The sequence below is a fragment of the Phocoena phocoena genome, chromosome 17 (assembly GCF_963924675.1).
Source record: "Phocoena phocoena chromosome 17, mPhoPho1.1, whole genome shotgun sequence".
NCBI lineage: Eukaryota > Metazoa > Chordata > Mammalia > Artiodactyla > Phocoenidae > Phocoena > Phocoena phocoena.
The window spans coordinates 62,700,022-62,726,988 of NC_089235.1; the positions used below are offsets into that span (position 1 = coordinate 62,700,022).

Consider the following 26,967-nt stretch of genomic DNA (forward strand, 5'->3'; position numbering starts at 1 on the left):
CTTTTGGATTCAGGGGTGCACTGGGGGGCCTTCGACGAGCTTTTTGCTCTGTTCAAGCCTCTTCTTCCATCCTTTCAACTGAGCGCCAGAAATCACTCAGAACGTAATTTGGCGATGAGAGACCGTGTGAGGAATGGGAAGGAGGAAGGGGGCAAGCATACAGGTCTGCAGTATCTGTGGAAGTGTTCAAGCATAGGCTGGTCAGCGACTCCCCAGGGATGGTAGAGTTCTCACCTTGAGAGTCTATGGTTAGATCAAAGCCGTCCCTGGACTTTGGGCCATCTTGGGAGAACCACACTTGGAGTAGATGATTTGCTTCTTGGGATCTAAGGTGAGGTAGCGACATTTCCAGCAAGGCTCAGACTGCCTAGGCTGGCAGCCAGCAGGAGTCCTTGGGTGCCCTCTCTGTATGTAAGGTTTGTTGCTCGTGTGTCAATGACAGCTCCTGGGTAGGAAGATGTCGGGGGAAGCAGACTTGCTGTTGACAGCACAGTGATCGGCTGGTGCTCAAGACCAAGCATAGCATGGATCTCCTCAAGGTAGGCGTCCCTCCTCTGGACGCCACACATCATTATCAATTCATTTACCCCACTGCTTAAGATCACCACGTCATCTCCCCTAATGTCCTTCAAGGTGGGAGCCTTGTCCCATCTCTCATTGATTCCTCAGTGTGTAGTATCTTACCTGATTCATAGTCAGTGTCCAATACATGTTGGCTGAGTAACAGCATCAGTGCAAAAGTTTTTGAAATGTGAGCTCAATTTTACAAAGAGAAGCACACACACACACAAACACACACACTCATACACAATTGACCTATTTTGAAATCCTTTGAAATTTGGGGCCAGTGAAAAGCTCCTACTGGGCTCTTCATTTGCAGACTGCATTTGAGAACACATTACAGTAGTCAGATTCTGGATACAATGTACCAAGTAAATGTCAGCTGGATGGTAAGATTTTAAAAGTCATCATTTGGACTTTTGAAAGGGTAGGGCTAAGGACAGAATCTGTCTGCCTGAGTTTTTCGCATCCTGCTGGGAGCAGCCTTTTTACATTCCTCTCAAGATTCTTGCCAAAGATCTTTCCTGATCTGCAGTCTCGGTGGGGTGGGGGGGCAGGGGACTCTGAAACAGCTATTATTTATCTTTCAATTAGTTTATATTTTTAAGCAAGTGTATCCTTAAAAATACGACCATCTGTCTCTTATCTGCAGTGGGGACTACACTAAAGAAACCAAGGAAATGCTGTCTCCCTAGAGAAGATAACTTTCTTACCCAGCTAGAAAAAAATACTGGCGCCCAGGGACAGGGTTTCAAGGTGCAATTCACACCCAATTTCCTTTTTTTTTTAATGTTTATTTATTCTTATTAGTCATCCATTTTATACACATCAGTGTATACATGTCAATCCCAATTGCCCAATTCATCAAACCACCCCCCCCCCCACCGTGGCTTTCCCCCCTTGGTGTTCATACATTTGTTCTCTACATCTGTGTCTCAATTTCTGCTCTGCAAACCGAGTAACCCGTACCATTTTTCTAGGTTCCACATATATGTGTTAATATACGATATTTGTTTTTCTCTTTCTGACTTACTTCACTCGGTATGACAGTCTCTAGATCCATCCACGTCTCTACAAATGACCCAATTTTGTTCCTTTTTATGGCTGAGTAATATTCCATTGTATATATGTACCACATCTTCTTTACCCATTTGTCGATGGGCATTTAGGTTGCTTCCATGACCTGGCTACTGTAAATAGTGCTGCAGTGAACACTGGGATGCATGTGTCTTTTTGAATTATGGTTTTCTCTGGGTATATGCCCAGTAGTGGGATTGCTGGGTCATATGGTAGTTCTATTTTTAGTTTTTTAAGGAACCTCCATACTGTTCTCCTTACTGGCTGTATCAATTTACATTCCCACCAAGAGTGCAAGAGGGTTCCCTTTTCTCCACACCCTCTCCAGCATTTATTGTTTGTAGATTTTCTGATGATGCCCATTCTAACTGGTGTGAGGTGATACCTCATTGTAGTTTTGATTTGCATTTCTCTAATAATTAGTGATGTTGAGCAGCTTTTCATGTGCTTCTTGGCCATCTGTATGTCTTTTTTAGAGAAATGTCTATTTAGGTCTTCTGCCCATTTTTGGATTGGGCTGTTTGTTTTTTTAATATTGAGCTGCATGACCTGTTTATATATTTTGGAGATTAATCTTTTGATGATTCATTTGTAAATATTTTCTCCCATTCTGAGGGTTGTCTTTTTGTCTTGTTTATGGTTTCCTTTGTTGTGCAAAAGCTCTTAAGTTTCATTAGGTCCCATTTGTTTATTTTTGTTTTTATCATTACTCTAGGAGGTGGGTGAAAAATGATCTTGCCGTGATTTATGTCAAAGAGTGTTCTTCCTGTGTTTTCCTCTAAGAGTTTTATAGTGCCCGGTCTTACATTTAGGTCTATAATCCATTTTGAGTTTATTTTTGTGTATGGTGTTAGGGAATTTTCTAATTTCATTCTTTTATATGTAGCTGTCCAGTTTTCCAAGCACCACTTACTGAAGAGGCTGTCTTTTCTCCATTGTATATCCTTGCATCCTTTGTCACAGATTAGTTGACCATAGGTGCATGGGTTTATCTCTGGGCTTTCTATCATGTTCCACTGATGTATATTTTTGTTTTTGTGCCAGTACCATATTGTCTTGATTACTGTAGCTTTGTAGTATAGTCTGAAGTCAGGGAGTCTGATTCCTCCAGCTCCGTTTTTTTCCCTCAAGACTGCTTTGGCTATTCGGGGTCTTTTGTGTCAACATACAAATTTTAAGATTTTTTGTTCTAGTTCTGTAAAAAATGCCACTGGTAATTTGATAGGGATTGCATTGAATCTGTAGATTGCTTTGAGTAATATAGTCATTCTCACAATATTGATTCTTCCAATCCAAGAACATGGTATATCTCTCCATCTGTTGGTATCATCTTTAATTTCTTCCATCAGTGTCTTATAGTTTTCTGCATACAGGTCTTTTGTCTCCCTAGGTAGGTTTATTCCTAGGTATTTTATTCTTTTTGTTGCAGTGGTAAATGGGAGTGTTTCCTTAATTTCTCTTTCAGATTTTTCATCATTAGTGTATAGGAATGCAAGAGATTTCTGTGCATTAATTTTGTATCCTGCAACTTTACCAAATTCATTGATTAGTTCTAGTAGTTTTCTGGTGGCATCTTTAGAATTCTCTATGTATAGTATCATGTCATCTGCAAATAGTGACAGTTTTAATTCTTCTTTTCCAATTTCTATTCCTTTTATTTCTTTTTCTTCTCTGCCATGGCTCAAACTTCCAAAACTAGGCTGAATAATAGTGGTGAGAGTGGACATCCTTGTCTTGTTCCTGATCTTAGAAGAAATGCTTTCAGTTTTTCACCATTGAGAATGATGTTTGCTGTGGGTTTGTCATATACGGCCTTTCTTATGTTGAAGTAGGTTCCCTCTATGCCCACTTTCTGGAGAGTTTTTATCATAAACCAGTGTTGAATTTTGTCAAAAGCTTTTTCTGCATCTATTGAGATGACCATTTGGTTTTTATTTTTCAATTTGTTAATATGTATATCACATTGATTGATTTGCATATATTGAAAAATCCTTGCATCTCTGGGATAAATCCCACTTCATCATGGTGTATGATCCTTTTAATGTGTTGTTGAATTCTGTTTGCTAATATTTTGTTGAGGAGTTTTACATCTGTATTCATCAGTGATATTGGTATGTAATTTTCTTTTTTTGTAGTATCTTTGTCTGGTTTTGGTATCAGGGTGATGGTGGCCTCATAGAATGAGTTTGGGAGTGTTCCTTCCTCTGCAATTTTTGGGAAGAGTTTGAGAAGGATGGGTGTTTGCTCTTCTCTAAATGTTTCATAGAATTCACCTGTGAAGTCATCTGGTCCTGGGCTTTTGTTTGTTGGAAGATTTTAAATCACAGTTTCAATTTCATTACTTGTGATTGGTCTGTTCATATTTTCTATTTCTTTCTGGTTCAGTCTTGGAAGGTTATACCTTTCTAAGAATTTGTCATTTCATTCAGGTTGTCCATTTTATTGGCATAGACTTGCTTGTAGTAGTCTCTTAGGATGCTTTGTATTTCTGTGGTGTCTGTTGTAACTTCTCCTTTTTCATTTCTAATTTTATTGATTTGAGTCCTCTCTCTCTTTTTCTTGATGAGTCTGTCTAATGGTTTTATCAATTTTGTTTATCTTCTCAAAGAACCAGCTTTTAGTTTTATTGATCTTTGCTATTGTTTTCTTTGTTTCTATTTCATTTATTTCTGCTCTGATCTTTATGATTTCTTTCCTTCTGCTAACTTTGGGTTTTGTTTGTTCTTCTTTCTCTAGTTCTGTTAGGTGTAACGTTAGATTGTTTACATGAGATTTTTCTTGTTTCTTGAGGTAGGCTTTTATAGCTATAAACTTCCCTCTTAGAACTGCTTTTGCTGCATCCCATAGGTTTTGGATCGTCGCGTTTTCATTGTCATTTGTCTCCAGGTATTTTTTGATTTCTTCTTTGATTTCTTTAGTGATATCTTGGTTATTTAGTAACGTACTGTTTAGCCTCCACGTGTTTGTGGTTTTTACGTTTTTTTCCCTATAATTCATTTCTAATCTCATGGTGCTGTGGTGAGAAAAGATGCTTGATATGATTTCAATTTTCTTAAATTTACTGAGCCTTGATTTGTGACCCAAGATGTGATCTATCCTGGAGAATGTTCCATGTGCACTTGAGAAGAAAGTGCAATCTGCTGTTTTTGGATGGAATGTCCTGTAACTGTCAATTAAATCTATCTGGTCTATTGTGTCATTTAAAGCTTGTGTTTCCTTATTAATTTTCTGCTTGGATGTTCTGTCCATTGGTGTAAGTGAGGTGTTAAAGTCCCACGCTATTATTTTGTTATTGTTGATTTCCTCTTTTATAGCTGTTAGCAGTTGCCTTATGTATTGACGTGCTCCTATGTTGGGAGCATATATATTTGTAATTGTTGTATCTTCTTCTTGGATTGATCCCTTGACCATGATGTAGTGTCCTTCCTTGTCTCTTATAACATTCTTTATTTTAAAGTCTATTTTATCTGATATAAGTATTGCTACTCCAGCTTTCTTCGATTTCCATTTACATGGAATATCTTTTTCCATCCCCTCACTTTCAGTCTGTATATGTCCCTAGGTCTGAAGTAGGTCTCTTGTAGACAGCATACAGATGGGTCTTGTTTTTGTATCCATTCAGCAAGCCTGTGTCTTTTGTTTGGAGCATTTAATCCATTCACAATTAAGGTAATTATTGATATGTATGTTCCTATTACCATTTTCTTGATTTGGGGGTGTTTGTTTTTGTAGATCCTTTTCTTCTCTTGTGTTTCACACTTAGAGAAGTTCCTTTAGCACTTGTTGTAGAGCTGGTTTGATGGTGCTGAATTCTCTTAGCTTTTGCTTGTCTGTAAAGCTTTTGATTTCTCCATCGAATCTGAATGAGATCCTTGCCGGGTAGAGTAATCTTGGTTGTAGGTTCTTCCATTTCATCACTTTAAGTATATCATGCCACTCCCTTCTGACTTGTAGAGTTTCTGCTGAGAAATGAGCTGTTAACCTTAAGGGAGTTCCCTTGTATGTTATTTGTCATTTTTCCCTTTCTGCTTTCAATAATTTTTCTTTGTCTTTAATATTTGCCAATTTGATTACAATGTGTCTTGGCGTGTTTCTCCTTGGGTTTATTCTGTATGGGACTCTATGCGCTTCCTGGACTTGGGTGGCTATATCCTTTCCCATGTTAGGGAAGTTTTCAACTATAATCTCTTCAAATATTTTCTCTGGTCCTTTCTCTCTCTCTTTTCTCCTTCTGCGACCCCTATAATACGAATGTTGGTGCGTTTAATGTTGTCCCAGAGGTCTCTTAGGCTGTCTTCATTTCTCTTCATTCTTTTTTCTTTATTCTGTTCCACAGCAGTGAATTCCACCATTCTGTCTTCCAGGTCACTTATCCGTTCTTCTGCCTCAGTTATTCTGCTACTGATTCCTTCTAGTGTATTTTTCATTTCAGTTATTGTATTGTTCATCTCTGTTTGTTTGTTCTTTAATTCTTCTAGGTCTTTGTTAAACATTTCTTGCATCTTCTTGATCTTTGCCTCCATTGTTTTTCTGAGGTCCTGGATCATCTTCGGTATCATTATTCTGAATTCTTTTTCTGGAAGATTGCCTATCTCCATTTCATTTAGTTGTTTTTCTGGGGTTTTACCTTGTTTCTTCATCTGGTACACAGCCCTCTGCCTTTTCATCTTGTCTGTCTTTCTGTGAATGTGGTTTTTGTTCCACAGGCTGCAGGACTGTAGTTCTTGCTTTTGCTGTCTGCCCTCTGATCTCACACCGCATTTCTAAGTTTTATCTGAAACTGCTTGAGAAGCCGAAGGACATGTTTTGTTCCAGTACAAAATTCAGATACACATTTCCATGGCTGGAAGCAAAGCCACAAACTCTAGCAAGATTTTACACTCCCTGTTAGCAAGGAGTGTAGATAACTGAACAAGTGAATAGGACCATATAACATGAGGGAGTGGGGCAAGAGAATAAAGCCATAGGTAGGAGGGGACATAGCAGAGAGGCAGATACCCCAATGGCTCTTTGCCAATGGTATGACCTTGACAAGTTTCTTAAACTCTTCATGGCTTGGGTTCATCAAATGGAAACTGGGGTTAGCAACATGTGAGGATGAAATGAGTTACAGGAATACTGTATGGAACAGCACCTGGCACAGAATATATAGTAATAGTCATTATTATAATTACTTTGATCTGCGCAGGACTTTTTATTTGATTATCCCCTGCTGTATGCTTAGCACCTAGAACAACTCAAGCACATGGCAGGTGCTCAGTAAGTATTTTTTAAGTGAATGACTAAATGAACAGCTAGACTACAAAGAGGACTCTTTTCCAAGAAGTTTGTGATTAATTACTGCTATGAGATATTGACTTCTCTCCCACCCTCCATCCCTCAACCACACCAAACAGTAGTTACGGCTAAATCCAAAGAATTTGGTTTGCATCCACTAAAATGCTAATTTCCAGATTAATTCAGTCCTAAAAAAAAAGTGATCTTGAAAGGTATCTGGGATTGGATGTTCTATGAGATTACTCTAACATCCATTTCCTGTTTCTTCTTTCAAATCCATCTTTAGCAACTGGTGTTTTCAGTAGTAGCTTGGTTGCTTAGGGAGTCTGAGTGTTTTGGGGGTTTTTTTGGTCTGGGAGTAGAAGGTAATCATCTTATCAAAAAAATGAAAGTCATTAAGATTTTACATTCATGGCTAGCATGGATCCAGTGTACATTTAAAGAATTATATATAATTAGGTCCCTAACCCATTTATCTTTCTATAAGATAAAAAGAAAGGGCGAAACATTTTAAAATTACTTCCAATTCCCAAAGTGGTGGATTCCATGAGGCTCAGAAGGGCTGTGTGATAAGCCCACTTTCAAGTCAAATTCTTTGTCCAAGATTTGGGGCAACAAGGCAGTAGAAATACTCATTACTGTGGGAGGCCAGGCCACCTGTTTCTCTATCAATAACTGAGGTATGACATAAGGCTGCATATTGTTTCTTGATCCTCAGATATGCCCCTTTTGTGTGACTGGTTTTGAGATAAACAGAAACAAAAAAATCTATCTCACAAGGGATGCTTATGCACTAATTTAATTCTGGATAGGTGTTCACATAAAATGTTCCATAAAAAAACATTATTATTAATATCCTTAATTAAAACAAAAACAGTTGCAGCACACAGATTCAGCCAAATTAGTAAAATTACAGATTAGGTAACTGGGTTGCTATGCAATATTACATCCTCATTTTACTTAATTGCTGTAATTAGCGTCTCCCTGCATACCACAATGCAAGACACACAAAAATAAGTAAAGAAAAGAAAGGAAGGAAGGAAGGAAGAAGAAGGAAAGAAAGAGAGAAAGAAAGGGAGGATGGAAGGAAGGAAGGAAGGAAGGGAGGGAGGGAGGAAGGAAGGAAGGAAGGAAAAGCAGCCGGTTAGATCCCTTCAGTGGTTCCGGTGCTCCTTTTGAATACTTTCATCAACTGGTCACCCCTAATGGGGCTCAGCAGTCAACAGACTCTTCAGGAAAGAAGTGAGGGGAAATAATCTCTAATAAACCCCAAACTATCAGACAGGAAGGGCTGCCCAAGAACAAGCGTGCTGTCCCTCGGCCAAGAATAACTGAACACTTACTTCATTTCTACCTTCTACACTTCTTTCATCTGAATATGGTGGTAAAAGACTTAGGCAAGGTCCCATCTCTCAGAAAGTTGATATCATTGCGGGATACTGAGTGTAAGCCAGGACCCACTGAACGTAGGAGAATGAGCAGCAAAACAGATTGGAGCCCAGTTTTGACGAGTTATGGTATTACCCAGGTGCACTTCCAGAGACACGTGATCATCCTCCACACAGTCCCCATGGCCTCACAATCATTCAGAGCCAGCTTCCGGCAGTTATAAAGAGGGAGGAAAGTAGATGTGAAAAGTTGCACTGATAAACTATCTCGTCTATCCTCCACAATGAGTCTTGACAGTGTATTATGAGCTCCATTTTCCAAACAAGGAATCCATGGTTCTCTGTGGTAAAGTAGCTGCCCAGGACCACATATTGAGTGTCCAGCATTTGAGCCCAGGTCCACAAGACTCTTTCCATCATACCAGGAAAAGGGGCCAAACTCCACCTGGTCAACTTTAGGTGGGAGGGAAATTAAAGTGAGAGAGTATAATGAAGACCTCAGGTCATCTGTGGGCTTAACTCATCCATGTACTTCCCTTCTCCAGGGATAAACAAGACTCCCAGTCTGATGGATGCTGTCACATCGTGATCATCCAATGTCTTGGTAAGTTTTTCCTTTCAAGTTAATAGCCTTTTAATTATTTAGCAATTTTAGAACTCTGATTTTTAGATATAGTCTTTGAATTGTCTGATTATCTTTACATATTCTTCTATCCCATCTATGCTTTAATTACGTCAACGTATATCACAATGGGTATAGAATACATATTATTAAAAGACCTTCAAGAACTTCTCCATGTAAGGTAATGACAATTAAAATCAGCCCTGGTTTACTGAGAAAATAAAGCCATGAGTGCATAAACTGAACAATTAGCTCTTACAACATTTGGCTTTTATCTCTCGCATTTTTTTTTTAATTCCCCTACTGTCAGCCTCTAGTACCATGTTGGCGCCTAACAGGAGCCTGTTAAAAGTTTCTTAAATTGAACTGAAATTCCTTCTCCAAGGATGAAGCCATCAATTAAGCCACCTACCTGCAATGCTGTTACAGGCAGCATTCAGAACTAACTTTGTGACGTGAGGTAAGGGGTTCCAGGTTCCCTATTTCCATCTCACACTTCCCTCTCCCTATAAACAAACCCACAACTGTTAATTAACCCAATCCTTACATCACAATGACTTTGGTTTAAGACACTACAAGTCCCTGATAAATACAGTATCACAGGTAGGATCAAATAGGTCCAATTACTTCTCAGTCATTCATACATTAATGCCAATTATTAATATTTTCCCCAATAATAACAGTTGCTAGCATTTATCAATCACTTATTATATCTCAGTAATCTGCTAACCGTTTACATACACTGTCTCAGTCGGTCTTGTTAATAACTATGTGAAGCAGAAGGTACCATTACCTCCTTCATATAGATGAGGGGACTTGTTTTCAAGAGAGATTGATATTTTGCCCCAATCACTTTGCAAGTAGAGGTCTCAGAATTTGACTCCTGGTTTGTCTGATTCCAAAGTCCATGAATCTCCTCACTCTGCTAATCTCCCACTCACCACCTCTGAAGAACTCCTGGATTGGTAAGAAGGAGGGCAGGAGGCTGACAGTTAATATGTGTACTAGGTATATGGGAACAAATGGAATGGATGGGTGTGTAGGCAAACCCCCCTCTTTTCAGTTTGACAGAGTGCAGATTCTTGGGCATGTAGATCCTTTCATGCTACCCTAGGGAATGCCCATGGAATATGCCCACATTCTGTAAGAGTGAGGGCGGCTCCTAGGCTTAGCGTGAAAACCATGGGCTGATTATAATTTAATGTTTGACAAATGCAATTGGCCAGCCTTTTCCAGTGGAAAGCATTCTTAAAATGTCTGAGGCTGGCCTGAGGCAGCAGCTACTTTTAGCGCTTAGAAACAGGTTAGTTCCTGAGGCACCAAAGATTCCCCCAAATGTTCCATGTCTCTGGTTCCCAAGTGATATCAAAGTAGAGGAGTGCATCTCCGTCTGTTCCTTTTTTTGAGCTACTTCAAACCCACAGGTCAGGGAACTGGGCTCAGAGCAGCGTCATTCTTTTTACAAGCTCTGTGCTTCTGAATTTTTCACCAACCACTGGGACTGGGTGGGCAGAATTTCTGGGTTAAACTTCTTCTAGAATTCCAGAAATACTGCAACCTTACTCCTCGCTCTCTGTAGACCTATCTCACTTGCCATTTGTGACGACAGTGACAAAAAACCAACACACTTACTCCTTATGGGCAAGAATACCTTTCTTTATTTTTAATGTTCAGCAACATCAAATAAGCTTTTAGCTAAGCAAAAAATGTTTTCCCGGGGATGCATAAAAAGCTGAAGGATGAGAACAACTAAAATTACAACATGTTTGCAAACTGAGCACACTGCTATGAACTGCGCCATCAATGTACGGAGGCACCATGGAATTTTGTCAGTGGAAAAAGTGACTGCCTGTAACTTCTCTGCATGGAGGCTGGCACCAAGAACATATTGTGAGCATTTCTAGGGCCTCTGCCTTGTAATACAATCAAATTTTCATCTTCCAGAAAAATATAAATTAGATGTGCCTGGGCCCCCCCAAAAAACCTCAAAACAAATCAACTATGAACTGTCTGAGCTGAGGGATAACTTGATTTTAGAAGAAAACTGTTTCCTACCTGCTACAGTTCCAGCCAGTTCTTTCTGTGCAAAAGAAAAGACTGTCTCTCTCTGACCTCCTGAGCAATGCTTTCCAGAACTGCTAAGATGAAGGGGAGAGGCCTGACAGCTGCGCAGTCCTGCTATGTGCCAGGCATCGTGCTAAATAAGGCTGTAGTTAAGTCAGTGCAATGGATTGAATTCTGCTCCACCCTTACCCTATCAATTCATACGATGAAGCCCTAATCTTCAATGTGACTATATTTAGAGATAGAACCAAGGTCATTAAGGTTAAATGAGATCTTAATGATGGGGCCATGCTCTGATGGGATTAGTGTCCTTGTAAGAAGAGGCCCTGGAGAGCTCAAGTTTTCTCTCTCTCTCCTCATGCATGCAAAGAAGTCATGTGAGCATGTAGCAAGGTGGCAGCCATCTACCAAATCAAGAAGAGAGCTCTCACCAGAAACCAACCATGCTTGGACCCTGATCTTAGACTTCCAGCCACCAGAATTGTAAGAAAATAATTATCTGTTGCTTAAGCCACCCAGTCTATGGTACAAGCTAATACAGTCATCATATTTTAACTTTCATAATCACTCTGCAGTAGACATTTTTCAGACAAGGAAAATGTTTTCAGACAAGGAAAATGAGGCTCAGAGAGGAGAAGTGATTTGCTCAAGATCATACAGCCTGTAAACTTGGGCTTAACTGGGCAAAACTGGAGTGTGAACCCAAGTCTGCCAAATCCAATACTGTGATCTTTCCTCTCTACCATTAAATAAAGTTGTTGTTCTTTTATTTTTTAAGGAGATAAGAGTAAAAATAACTAAATTTATTTAGCATTTACCATCATCATATGCACGTTACACGGTCTAATGTGATCCTCTTTTTTAAAATTAATTTATTTTTGGCTGCATTGGGTCTTCATTGCTGCACGCAGGCTTTCCCTAGTTGCAGCGAGGGGGGGGCTACTCTTCGTTGTGGTGTGCGGGCTTCTCATTGCGGTGGCTTCTCTTGTTGCGGAGCACAGGCTCTAGGCACGTGGGCTTCAGTTGTGGCACGCTGGCTCCTTAGTTGTGGCTCACGGGCTCTAGAGCGCAGGCTCAGTGGTTGTGGTGCATGGGCTTAGTTGCTCCACGACATGTGGGCTCTTCCCAGACTAGGGCTCGAACCCGTGTTCCCTGCATGGGCAGGCAGATTCTTAACCACGGCGCCCCCAGGGAAGCCCCTAATGTAATCCTTATAACAACCTTGTCAGGCAGGTACAAATATTATCCACATATTACAAATATGGGATATGAGGCAAAAAGAGATGGTATGATTTGCCCAAGTTTCCAAAGCTGGTAAGTAGCTGGGATTTGGAGCCATGTTGTACTGTCTGAGGGATAATTCAATCATAGAAGAAACCTGTTTCCTACTGGTGACACTCCCAGCCAGTTTCTCTCATGCAAGACTGTCTCTAACATTCCGAACAATGCTTCCCAGCACCGCTAAGCAAAGAGAAGAGGACTGACAGCTGCCCCGTCCTGCTGTGTGCCAGGCATCATGCTAAATAAGGCTGTACTTAAGTCATCACTGTGCAGTGACATCCTGTGCACTGGAGGATCCATGCAGTGGGGCACTGCACAGTAATTCAAAGGAAGCTGAGGTAGAGGGCAAAGGACCCATGGAAAACGCCTATAAGATGAAAAAGCAGGGCAGCCATACTGTACATTCTAGGAGCTGTGAGCACCTGGATCCAGGACACCCTTTGAACTAATTCATCATTGGTCATCACAGCTTGAGGCAAAACAGTGCTTCCGAAGAACCGCAGAGGAGAAAGAACCCAGTCCTTGCTATGGCATTTCCTTCCTACCAGGAAGGCAGCAGAGCCTTCCAGGAATCTTCTAAACCAGTGGTTCTTATTAGCCTGCATCAGAAACACCTGGAGGGCTTGTTTACTCACAGATGGGCTGGGCTCCACTTCAGAAGTTTCTGATTTAATTGGTCTGAAGTGGGATGGAGAATTTGCAGTCCGGGACCCTACTTTGAGAACCCTTGGGCTAAGTCCTGGGTAGAAACTCCAGGTCTCTGAGAGCATCCCCAGCTCCGTCCTCACTCTGTTGGGGGATCTGAGTGGCCATCTATTCATGATTAAGTTGTTAGGAGAGCTAAGGAAAGCTCTGAGCAGATTCAAAGAGCCACCAAAACTTCAGGGAATAAGAAACATGCTCCTGGGACGCTGCAGAGAGTGGTGGTAAAGAAGGTGGGTTCAGAAGCAGAATCTCAGGTCTGATTCTCACCAGCTGTATGACTGTGGGTACTTACTTAACCTCTTAGTTCCTCAGCTTACTTCTTTGTGAAATCGGAATAAAACTTAAACCTTGTAGGGTTGTGAGGGTTAAATGTGGTATCCCCGAGGACTACATGTGCTTGATGCTTGTTAAAAACACAGACTCCTGGGCTTCCCTGGTGGCGCAGTGGTTAAGAATCCGCCTGCCAATGCAGGAGACATGGGTTCGAGCCCTGGTCCAGGAAGGTCCCCCTGCCAATGCAGGAGACATGGGTTCGGGCCCTGGTCCAGGAAGGTCCCACATGCCGTGGAGCAACTAAGCCCGTGTGCCACAACTACTGAGCCTATGCTCTAGGGCCCGAGAGCCACAACTGCTGAAGCCCGTGCTCCGCAACAAGAGAAGCCACTGCAATGAGAAGCCCGTGCACTGCAATGAAGAGTAGCCCCTGCTCGCCGCAACTAGAGAAAGCCTGCAAGCAACAGTGAAGACCCAACGCTGCCAAAAATAAAATAAATAACTTTTTTTAAAAAGGAGCTGCTTTCTTCAACAACAACAAAACAGACTCCTGACTCCTAACCCTGGCCTGCTCAGCCAGAATCTCCAAGGCAGGGCCTTGGGACCAGAATCCTTAATAAACAGCCAGGTGAATCTTAAATTGGATAAGTTTTGCAAACTCAGATAGAATCCATGTAAAGCCCTTGGCGTTGATCTATGCTCCCTCCACAAAGGTCAGCCACTGGCTTATTACCAGCTGGGTCTAGCTATTTGCAAATGGTACTACCATGGCCTTTGTGATAACGTTACCCAGGATGATTAATTAGTAGACACCCTAACCTATAATAAAATTTTAGAAGACGTGGCTCTGTATCCACAAATAAAAATTAATTGAACCATACATTTAAGATTCATGTACAGTACTGTTTATAAATTTTACCTCAATAAAAGGTTTTCAAAAGAAATATTAAAAAGACATGACTCCCCTTCCTTAGAGAAATGCCCTCGAAGACAAATAACGCTACTAGACAGGCTATGTGCCCAAATGCTCATATATCAAGGGCACAGTGCCACATGTGACTGCCTGGAACACATGGAAAGTAAATGAAAGAGTCACCTGATGAACTTCAATGTGCGGTCGGGGAAGAAGCCACTGGAAGTACTGGGGTAGCTTCTATAATGCAATGATCCAGAGTTTCCTTGGACTTCTACCGCTTCTAACGGTGGTTTCTCTAAACCATCCTCAGCCCAGCCTCCCACCTCAGAGAACCAGCTTTACCTGCAAGGACACAAGAGTTTCAGTCCTCAGCTGAGATGAACGCTGCTTCACAGCCTGGAGCTACAAAGGGGCTACATCTCCCCCGCGTGATTACACAGGGGAAGAGATGGGTCGTTTTCCTCGCTCTTTGTTTGCCAAAAGTCTTTTTCTAGACACATCCACAGGGTCGAGGAGGGGAGCTGACCATGACCAATGTGTGCAAACCACGGTAGCTGATGAACAAGCCAAAAGGTCAGTGAAAAACCCATTTCCCCAAAGCGCATCTCTCCCTGGGTTTGGCAGAGGGCAGCATTCTGCCTAGTGCATTAACAGATGAGGACTCAGAAGAGGGAGGTGAAGTGATCAGGCGGGGTAAGACTGTTTTCGCGGGAGCAAAACTAGGATGGGAAGTTCAGCTCCGGCATCTCCAGCGTGCTGCTCAAGGACAGACAGCTCCTTACCTACTAGCTCAAGGGGCTGAAGTAAGAATGGACTGCCAGCGCTGCCTTAACATCTCACCTCTGCCTCACAGGCTTCCAGCTTAAGATCAGGGTCATGATTATGGGCCTAATTTTATCATTGCACCTATGGCTAACATACGCACATCATAATGAATTATTTTGCAGTGCAGAGGTTAGTAATTTGGGAGAGGGGTAGCGAGATGAGAAGTCAAGTATCCCCGCTACATCTTTATATTTAGGTGGCAGACACTGATTTTTTAAAATGTTGCATCTTCTGTTCTAAATGAGCAGTTTGCACTGAATGGGGTTTCCATTTCCTATTTCCATATTGGATGCAGGCTTATGGTTTTAGGCTATTCATGTGTTTTGCTCATAATCCAGACCTGACATCCCTATGGCTCGTGAGCCTATGACAGGCGCCCCACCCAAGCCTACTCAGATACCCTTTACTGTGTCTGTGCACCCATCTCTCCTTCTGGGGGCTTTGCTTTTTTATGGGTTCATATCTGTGATTTTCTTCAGTGAGTGCCCTGAGCCACAGGTGCCCTGCTTGCGCCGACAGCCTGAAAAACCTGTAGGATGAAATCCCATCAGGCAGCCTGAGCTTTGACTGACTGCTGTGGAACGGGCAAGTCCAGTCACTTGCCCAAATTGGGACAAATTCTGAGGAAGTCATGTATGCTCTAGGGCAGTGCTGTGCACAGAGCTTCCTGTGATGATGGAAATGTTGTAGATCTGTGCTGTCCAAAATGGCAGCCATTAGCCCCAACAGCTGAGTCCTAGAAATGTGGCCAGTGTGATTGAGGAACTAAATATTTAAAATCCTGAATGAATAGTGCATGCACGCAGGAATGAAACAGTAGCCTCCACTAGGTCAGAATGCTGAGAAACGGTGAGGCAAAAGCTACATGTTAGGCTAAGTTTTACTCTCAAGTTGCCTGAGGATTACCCAGAAACATTACCTTCTTTAAACGTTTTTTTCCTGAAAACCATTCCAAGAGGCATGAGTCCAGTTTATCTGAGATCTCAGTAACTGGAAGACCATGATTGTGGTCTAATCTTTCTTTGGTTTCAATTACAGAAATGTCTCAGAATCTGAACATCAGTGCCCATGGATGAGGAAAATGGATATTAACTGCAGGGGACTGGGGGCCTCCCTGGTGGCGCAGTGGTTGAGAGTCAGCCTGCCGATGCAGGGGACACAGGTTCGTGCCCCGGTCCGGGAAGATCCCACATACCGCTGAGCGGCTGGGCCCGTGAGCCATGGCCGCTGAGCCTGCGCGTCCGGAGCCTGTGCTCCGCAACGGGAGAGGCCACAGCAGTGAGAGGCCCGCGTACCGCACAAAAAAAAAAAAAGCGATGGGGATTGCGCTGAATTTGAATGAACCCCAAGACATAGCCTGAATCTTCGCAGGAACATCTCAGGATGCTTGGATTCTGATCATTGAGGTTTTATTATAAACATCAGTAGTACTTGAATAGCTAGCCTGCTGAAATTTCTGAGGCTTAGAAGACTCAAATTAAATTACTGTTTTATTTCATTTTATTTTTTTGATTAATATCTAAGTGATCTAGGCCTGGTTCCTAGCCCCGGAAGGCTTCCTGTATTCACCTCTGGGGCCAATAACTGGCATTTTCAGGTTACTTCTGCTGTTCTCCATAACCAACCATGAGTGGAAGGAGGAGGGATTTTAGGGAGTTTCAGCTCTATTCACTATTGCCATTTTGAGTTTGTGGTACTTTTGCTCTGCTACTGAGTCTCATCTTCTTCCCTGCACCTGAGCCTTGACTATAACCTGTTAGGCATCTCAATCCCTTCAGAACGGAGAACCCATCTTGATTCTACCTCTTGCTCAGAACAGATGCCCCCAAACCTCAGTCCACTATGCTACATCCACTGGACCAAACTCCTTCCAGAGTTTGCCCCACATTGTTCAATAATTCATTCAACAGACATTTAAGGGCCCCAAATTACCAGGCACTATGCCAGTGGGGGCCACAAACATTATGTTAACACACATAGCTACTAGGTAGAGAAACAGGTAACAGGAGTAGTGAAAACTGCACCCATTATCATAAGGCACATACAGAAAGAGCTCGCAGCAGAAGCCAGGCATGAAGGCAAGACTGGTTTGATGTGCTTTCACGCCCAGGATACAGGGCTTTAAAGAAGGGGGGAAGCATATGATGTATTAGGATAATGTCACATGAACAATAAGTGAGCACTGAAGGTGCTAAGAAACGGACCGTGGCAGCCCCACTCCACGGGAAGCATCACACAACTGCAGAAGAACTTGTTATGGGGTCTCCCGCTGGGTGAGCTTTAGAAAGCACAATGGGACATTCCCACATGACATTTTTGGTGCCACCAAGTGAAGTCCCTTTCTTAATTCTACCTGAATGTCAAGACTGTAAACACACTGGTATAGTTCATCTCAGAGGGAATGGGATGGAGACCCAGGAAGGTGACTAGGCTGGGACCATATCACAGATGGCACTGTTCCTTCCTGATGGAGAAGCAGTTTGTTCTCTGGCTTTGTGTTGCCCTGTGTTTGGTCATAAATAATAATCTATCAATAAAAGGCTAAAAACGTGTGGCTATATTCTGGAGGAACTCTCAGCTCTTATTGCAAGAGGAAGCAGTAATATCATAATATGCTGAAATAACGGTAATTGATTAAAATAGTTTCAAACAGACCACACATCATACCCGGACACAAAACCATGGCTACCTGGTGGCAAGAAGAGGGTACGTGTGCACTGGGCTGAACCAGGCTTCCTTCCTCCGTGGCATGTTGTCATAAATTAGAAGGTCCTTCTCAGTCAGCACAACCAGGGCTGGCTTCCACTGTTTCTCGCTGTCCCCGGGCACCTGAAACAGAAAGCAGAGACCCATCAAGCGACAGCCTGAGAAAAGAGTAACTGAAAAGAAGTTGGCATCTCCCCAATCAGAAGACTCAACAATACAAGTGCCTTTTGGGTCAGGTTGTAAAAATCAAAATGAGAAGAAATTATTCATGGTTGCATGATTCTTTTTTTGTGTGTGTGTGTGTGTGTGTGTGTGTGTGTGTGTGTGTGTGTGTGTGGTTCGCAGGCCTCTGTTGCGGCCTCTCCCGCTGCAGAGCACAGGCTCCGGACGCACAGGTTCAGCGGCCATGGCTCACGGGCCCAGCCGCTCCGCAGCATATGGGATCTTCCCGTACCGGGGCACGAACCCGTGTCTCCTGCATCGGCAGGCGGACTCCCAACCACTGCGCCACCAGGGGAGCCCCGGTTGCATGATTCTTGATCCTTGAAAATATGTTTTCTCAAAGGCCCTGGTATATACAGTCAGTGAAGCCAAGAAGTAGCCCAGCAGCCAAACATCTGTCACTGTTTCTCACCTGCCAGTCAGCACTGAAACCTCTATTTCATAGTGGGACGCAAATGCATAGGGGAATAAGCACTCCCAGCTGGTTCTCTGGTAGAGGGCATTGTTTTTATTATGAAATGGTAAGGTCTGAAAGCTTTTGAATAAATATCCAAAGGCTCCAGAAATATACCATGGAGGCAAATGTCTGTCTGCACAGACATGAGACGTCACAGCTCTTCCCCCAGTCTTTCACTCTTAGATTGTTTCTGTGATTCAGGCACCATCTTAAAATTCTTTCGTTCAATTGAATGTTTATTTCCTTTCATGGAGAATACTTCTTTAACTCAAGGGCTGAGATGACCTGGCAGGGATACAAGAGGATTCAAACATCAGCTGGATGTTTGGACCAGATGACCTTTGAAGTTCCTTTCAATCCTGAGAGTCTGTAGCTCAGACCTTATCTCATGAGCAATCCCTCCTCTGCCCAGTGTTGATTTGACCAGACTCCCTAAGTGTTCTTCCACCTATGAAAATGCCCTCCTTCCCACTTGAACTCTGGGCCCTGGGATAAATCCTTCTTGGAAAAGCTCAGTGCTCTAGCCTTGGTACTCCAAGCACAGATCATGTTCCAGTAGCATCGCATCACCTGGAAGCTTGCTAGAAATGCAGAATCTCAGGTCCATCCCAGACCTATTGAATCAGAATCTGCATTTTACCATATCTTCAGGTGATTCTTATTGTCATGAAAGATAACAAACACTGCTGTAGACAAGGTTAAGATTGCCTTCGACACTGGCAGTTAATCCGGTGATGATTCAGCTCTCTCATAATGAGCCACCATCTCCAATTTATTCAGAAATAAAAGAAACAGTAAACTAAATAAATAAACGGTAAGCTAAACAAATGATAAAGCAGTTTCTTCCCTTTCTATGCTTATCATTATCTTTTCTAAGCACCACAGTGAGATCTGTATTGAGGTGGAAGCAAGTGTGTGTGGCTTTACAAATGACTGATCAAAGAGAAGGTGTGCAGGATGATATGAGGGTTGAGCTTTTGTAGGTTTATGTAGCCTATAGGCTGCCTGACCTGTATAACTTGGAGCAAGTTGTTATTCTCTGTCCTTCTGTTTGCTCACTGATAACATATACAACAGTATATTCTGGAGCTAGAATGCCTGAACATAAATCATAGCTCCACAATTTGCTACAACATCCCCACAAGACCGTGGGATCCTGGGCAAGTCAATTACTCTCTTTGTATCTCAGTTTTTATATCTGTAAAATGGGGAAATAATAGTACCTATACCAGAGGGTTGTTGTGAAGATTGAGTTAAAATGTCTAAAATGCAGATTAAACATCATTTAGAGCCTGTTTAGTAGCATGGACCTCATAATGCTGGAGAGGAGATTAAATGAGACAGTGCATGTTATGTGCTGAGCCTGGTACCTGGCAGATGGTGAAACTCAGGGTGGGAAAATTGTGGCAGGCTCACCAATTTTTAAACTTATCAAAAAAAGGTATTCTTTGGAAACAGCAACAATATAACTACCTGCTTTCCCTGGGAAAAACTATAAGGCAAGACACGATTATCTTTGGTGCTGACAATTTCAACTCATTCTCCTCCCAGGAAGAATTCATTACACAATGATCACCTTTACTTTTGAATGCCCATCTTCCAACAATTCCAAATAAACATTTACTTTTTAGAATGAAGAAATCCCCTGTAGAGCTATTTATACTAGAATGTGAATGACTGCCTGGCTTATTTCCCCCTTTATGCATTTTATGCATACAAAAAAATTGAGCTTTAGCTTATTGCTTTTTCCAACAGTATCTTCAAGAGATCAAAATGAATTGTTAGAGAAGGCAATGTACCAGACCCTACAAGGTGAATAAGCTATGGTCTCAAGGCATAAAGTGTTTGGGGGGTTTAGAATTTTTTCCAGCCTCTACATTAAACCTAGTAAATTACTTTTCCAGCTCATTAAATAGGACTGGAGAAGCTACAAACAATCCTCCCAAAGCGCCTGTCTTACTTACCTAGTCACATCTGATCCATTAACTTTGACTGGAACCAGTCACTTAAATGTGAACACAACTAAGCATCATTCTTCAAAAACAATATTAAGTTTGTAAAATCAATGTCAACAGTAAATACCATCAGTAAAGCGCAGACCTTTCTAATGGTGGAATCATAAACTCACCCACATGTTAAGTGGCATATATAGGTATGAATAATCCCAAAGCCCTAAAACATTTTGTGGCTTATTAAAGACTTCTGTGTTGATAAGTTAATTCTGCTGAGAGAAGACTCAGAGTGGGCAATCCCCACCATCCTTGTGTACAGAATGTTCGTTTTGATACTATGTGGATGCTCAAAGGTAGAAGTCTGCTCATGAGGACCACCGACTTTCCAAGGAGAAAATATTCATGTTGAAGAACAGGTTTTTAAAACTATACTTTGGGCCACGTGAGCTCCACACTGTAAAGCCTTTCAAGGACACTTTTCTTCAGGCTTGAATATTTAGGTTGTAGTTTGGTGACAACTTCTGTTAGAAGTCCAAATTTCCTGGCACCCAAAGATTCTCCAGTGTCTATGCAACAGTTCTGGGGATGTGTCTGCATTTTATTGAAACGTGACTCCTGAAATGGATGTGACAACTTTCATCTCCACTCCAGCTTCCCGTCATCAGATGCTGCATTGGTCAGAGACTCAAGAACTGATCATGTTTCTAATGAAGAAGGTGAAGCGAAAAAGCAGGAAAACAGACATTCAATTTTGAAATTATTCTGATGTGCAACCGAAGTGAGCTAAATCCCATAGGGGGATATCGCACAGTCACCTCTGCAGAGCATGAGAGAAAAAGGTTTATGAAAAGACAAGCAGAATCTAAGAGAGAGTGGTAAGAAGTCAAGGTTGAAAACTGAGGGAAGTAGATATAAATGTATGAAATCAACACGTTGTACACCTTAAACTTACACAATGTTCTATGTCAATTTTATCTCAATTTAAAAAAGAATTGAGGGAAGTAGTCATTGAATCCTCAATTTGAGGCAGGTCTCAACAGTCATCTAGTTATAAAACAAAATGTGAAACAACTGAAAGAGAGTTTGTATAGGGTTGCAGCCGGGTTGGGGTCCCAGACTTTACGGCTTTATCCTCCAACAACTCACATCTCTGAGCGGGGTTCCTAACAAACATTGAAATACAGTTTGAAAACTGCTGAACTCGTTTCCTCTAAAATACCTGGAATCTGCAGATTACTTTCAAAGACATGGTTTTACCAAAGCAGAAACTAACATACCATTGTAAAGCAATTATACGCCAATAAAGATGTTAAAAAAAATTAAAGTTATATGATAATGAAAAATACAAAAAAAAAACAAAAAACCCAAAACCTTTTCTGTGCCCTTTCTGTAGGTACTCGCAAAGAAAAGAATGATGCTGTTGCCTCTTAGAGTTGTAAAGGTTAAATGAATAAATACACATAAAGAACTTAGAAATGTCTGGAGTACAGTAAACAGGCAAGTCTTAAACATGTTAGCTTTTCTCATGGTGATCATTTTGCAATGTGTAGGAATATCGAATCACTGTGTTGTGCACCTGGAACTAATACAGTGTTGTAGGTCAATTATACTTCAAACAAACAAACTCATAGAAAAAGAGATCAGATTTGCGGTTCAGAGGTGGGGATGGGGGAGGGGGAATTGGAGGAAGATGGTCAAAAGGTACAGACTTGCAGTTATAAAATAAATAAGTACTAATGATGTACAATATGATTAATACAATTAACACTGCTGTGTGCTATATATGAAAGCTGTTAAGAGAGCAAATCTTCTCATCACAAGGAAAATATATTTTTTCTTTTATTTTGTATCTTTATGAGATGGTGGATGTTCACTAAACTTATTGTGATAATCAGTCCATGATGTATGGTAAGTCAAATCATTATGCCGCATACCTTAAACTTATACAGTGCTGTATGTCAGTTATATCTCAATAAATAAATAAAATTTAAAATAGATAAAAATTAACAAACAATAAGTAAAGAGGTCTATGGAATTAAAAAACATTAGCTCTTTCTACTAAGAATATCAAATTAAAGATCTGAGTGACCTTGGGCAAGAATGATTTGCCTTTGGAGCTCTAATGTCCTCATCTGTCAAAGGATAGGGTAAGACTAAATTATTGCTAACAGCCTCTCCAAATTCAAAATCAGATCTTTTTTTTTTTTTTTTTTAGTTTAAAATTCCCTGCTGTATAGGCTGGGACTGCTTTAGTTTCTAGACTTTTGCTTTATACCTCTTCTGTGTTCAGTGGACTTTGCTCACAGGGCAAAAAACAATGTATGGGTCTCTTTTTCTCTCCTCATACCAACTCACTCTTCCCAACATACTTATTTTCTTTTTCTTAACATCTTTATTGGAGTATAATTGCTTTACAATGGTGTGTTAGTTTCTGCTGTATAACCAAGTGATCAGCTATACATATACATATATCCCTATATCCCCTCCCTCTTGCGGAGGTCTCCCTCCCACCCTCCCTATCCCACGCCTCTAGGTGGTCATAAAGCACCGAGCTGATCTCCCTGTGCTATGCGACTGCTTCCCACTAGCTATCTATTTTACATTTGGTAGTGTATATACGTCCATGCCACTCTTTCACTTCGTCCCAGCTTACCCTTCCCCCTCCCCATGTCCTCAAGTCCATTCTCTACATCTGTGTCTTTATGCCTGTCCTGCCCCTAGGTTCATCAGTACCATTTTTTTTTAGATTCCATATATATGTGTTAGCATACGGTATTTGTTTTTCTCCTTCTGACTTACTTCACTCTGTATGACAGACTCTAGGTCCATCCACCTCATTACAAATAACATACTTATTTTCTCCTTCTACTTGAGCACAAGGTGAGGAAGAAGTGTTTGGAGCCAAACAACATCTTCAAAATCTGGCTTTACCAGTTCTCAGCAGAACTGCCATAAGCACCTGTTCACTGATGTGTAAGGTACTAATAATGACCTCCTGTGCATATTATATGAGGGTTGAATGAGACAATGTATATAAAGCTCTTCCCATACGGCAGGTACTGGCAGCTTAGCTCTCTCCATTGCGTACCTCGAGTGCACTCTTCTTCCATCCATCCTGCTCAGGAAGGAAGGTGTAGCATAAGCGGAGTGACTAACAGTAGAGTGAAAGCAGTTCATAAAAGAAGAAGGTCAATCACAACCTTTGTTTTGGAGATCATGGTTATCTCGACCACTTTTTAATTTATGTCTTTTCACCTCAGGTTGCAAAGTATTTAGAACAAAGGACAAGATATCAGGGTAAAATAATTAGCAGTTATCGACTTCCAGATGCGTTACAAACATTAGATAATCCCTGCACCAACTCGCTGAGAGGCAGATAAAGATCATCTCCAATTTACCAAAAGAAGAGGAAGGAGTTTAAATGCGGCCAAAGGGAGCCCAGGGAAGCGCTAAGCAAGTCCCACTCAGCCTGCAACTCTCTTCCAAGTGGTCCTGAACCACGCCGAGACCCAGCATTCAGGAGCCAGGTGGGTCATCCATAGCTTGACACAGAGGAGAATGGAAAGAAAGAGAAAGCAAAGGAGAAAGGGGAAGAAGGCTAGAAAAAGAAGGTTCAGGACGGGGTTCTGGGGGAGCCTCAGCTTCATAGGACTAATTTCTCGCCTCTCACACAATTCCCAAATTGTTTGGCACCTGGATTACACGGTGAATTCAAGGGTGGCTTAGAGTGAGCAGCAGACTGAGTGATCCCTTTTGTCTGCTAGATGTCAAGACAGTGATGAAAAATGCTGGAGAAAGTGGAGTGAAAACTATGGGATGAAAAATATAGTCTGACTGTGGGGCAATTAAAGAGGACATAATTTTTATACGCCAACTCTCCCAACAACCAACAGCAGCAGTTCTCAAGTTCAAGATTGCTCTCTTCTGCCAAATTGTGAAACTGGGTCTGGACCCCTATAAGCCATATATAATAAAGCCCCAGATTCTGGGCTTATGGTTGGAATGCTCACCAGAGTCAACATACAAGTTAGTGAGGTGAGACTCTGGTGCTTGGGTGATAGATAAATCAGTCACCTCAGGTGTCGGCAGGATGATGTCCCCTCTGGAGACTCCAGGGAAGAATTCTTCCCTGCCTCTTCCTAATCACGTGGTAGCTACCAGTACTCCTTGGTGTTTTGTGGCTTTGTACTGCCATGTGTCCAATCTCTGCTTCCATTGTCACATGGACTGCTTTCTGTGTGTCTTCTTATGGCCTTCTTATAAGCACACCCGTCATTGGATTTACAGCCTACTGTATTCCAATATGAACTCAACTAATTACATCTGCAAAGACCCTATTTCCAAACCAGGTCATGTTCTGAATTGGGGGCACAAGGTTAAGACAAGAAATTAATCATAAGAAAATGGTCTGAACCCACTATATTTTCAGTCAGTTTTCCAGTTTTGTCTTTTTTTCCCTTTGAACACTTGCAGACCCAGAGTAGATTTTTTTGAAAGTTATCTTATTTACTGAGTATGCAGAAGGTCAGATGCTAACGGACTCTCACAGAGGCCTTGGTGGCTCTATTGAAAGTAATGCCTTGGTCCCTGGTATTTCATAATGAAGCCAACCTTAGGGCAGATCACACATATCCACGGAGGTAAGTGCACAGCCAGGTTTTTCTGTTTTTGCAGTATGTGGGCCTCTCACTATCGTGGCCTCTCCCGTTGCGGAGCACAGGCTCCGGACGCGCAGGCTCAGCGGCCATGGCTGCTCTGTGGCATGTGGGATCCTCCCAGACCGGGGCACGAACCCGCGTCCCCTGCATAGGCAGGCGGACTCTCAACCACTGCACCACCAGGGAAGCCCTATTTTCAGTTTTTTGAGGAACCTCCATACTGTTTTCCACAGTGGCTACACCAATTTACATTCCCACCAACAGTGCAGGAGGGTTTCCTTTTCTCCACACCCTCATGAACACTTGTTATTTGTTGCTTTTTGATGATAGCCATTCTGACATGTGTGAGGGTTATTAGAATTTGAGTCATTTAAATCTGACAATTTAAAAATCTATATGACAAGGAAGAATTCTCTTTATCAAGGGAGGATACGGCTGAGAGAGTAAACACGGATTAAGAGCCTACTCTATGATGAGCACCGTTATGGGTTGTACTGTGTTGCCCCCTCCCCCAAATTCATATGTCGAAGTCTTAACTCCAATACTACAATATGTGACCATTTTTCGAAATATGGTCATTGCAGATGTAATTAATTAAGATGAGGTTATATCAGAATACAGGGGCCCCTAATCTAATCTGATTGGTGTGCTTATACCAGGGGACATTTGGACACAGACACACACACAAGGAGCACATCACATGAACACGCAGGCAGAGATCAGGGTGATGCATCTAGAAGTCACAAAATGCCTAAGGTTGCCAGCAACCCAGCAGAAGCTAGGAGAGAAACAAGGAACAGATTCTCCCTCACAGCCCTCAGAAGGAACCAACCCTGCCAATGCCTGAATCTTGGGTTTCTAGCTTCCGGAACTGTGAGGCAATACATTTCTGTTGTTTAACCCACCCAGTTTGTGGCAGTTTGTTAATGGCAGCTCTAGGAAATAAGACAAGCACTGTGATATGTTTCACTTCTTTCAATCCTTCCAACACAATGAGGCATTTATTATTATCCCCATTTTATAGAATAAACTGTGGTTCAGAGAGGTCACGTACAGCCAAGGCTACATTAGTTCCTGTCTTCAAAGCTGTGATACTTTCATATCACAAAGCTGTTTCCTATAAGAAAAGGGGGATGATGTGGGAAAATGAGGTAAAAGGTAGGAGGGAAGATGGCTGGGAACTCAGCCATGATGCTTCCTGCAGGCTGGAGAGCTGGGATCCTGTTCTGTGCACCCACGCAGCAGGCTTTGCCCCTCTTTCCCACCTCCTGGCACGTAGGGCTTCACTCAGGCCAGACATCAGTCTAATCCAAGCTCCTCACTTCCCTTCTTAATCATCAAAGCTCTTGACTCCCCCAGTCTCACATCTCATTAAAGTATTTCAAGACTAAGGTGTAAATGTCTCATAACCCATAATAGGTTGTTCCACTAAAGGGATATTTCTATTTATAACAAAAATTAGTCTCTTATGTTTACTCTTCATTGAACAATTGAGGGGCCAGTAAATGAAACACAGTTGGTTTTCTAAAGGTGATGAAACATTCCATTACACTATAAATTTAATTTGCATGTTTTTGTTATTTTGGTTAACACATTTCCTCATGGGTGGTGTTCACCCCAGTACAAATGTTTGCAAGTTCTAAGAGGGTGAGGTCCAGTTTAACATGCTGTGTAGTTTTAAATCATCCACATGTCATATGTTTAGGGACATATAACAGATGAGTACAGTAGGCTATGAAATAGTGTTTGAATATTTGTAACTACCAAACCTTTCTAGATATTGGAACCACTAGGAAGTTAAGTGGCTTCTGACCCTTCCAGCTCATGGCTTAAAATAACGGTCGATTCAAAACACATGCTTTCAGCAATGTTATGGAGGCTATATGAACTACAGAATCTTCTAGACAAGCAGTCACAAATTCAGAGACTACAGAGGACCAGACACAAGAAAAAAACAAGCTAACCACATCCCAGTTATAAGGT

The 26,967-nt window shown here is 41.8% G+C and overlaps 1 protein-coding gene across 2 annotated transcripts in view; it reads right to left on the bottom strand.

The window, feature by feature from the left end:
* The window catches only part of SNTB1 (syntrophin beta 1), a 223,287-nt gene that overhangs the window by 22,073 nt on the left and 174,247 nt on the right, over positions 1 to 26,967 (bottom strand). The window contains exon 4 of one of the 2 annotated variants that reach the window (XM_065895570.1): positions 17,679 to 17,818. In XM_065895570.1, coding sequence (XP_065751642.1) covers positions 17,679 to 17,818 — 140 coding nt within the window. The remainder of the gene's footprint in view (positions 1 to 17,678; positions 17,819 to 26,967) is intronic. The other variant, XM_065895571.1, reaches the window with a different exon arrangement.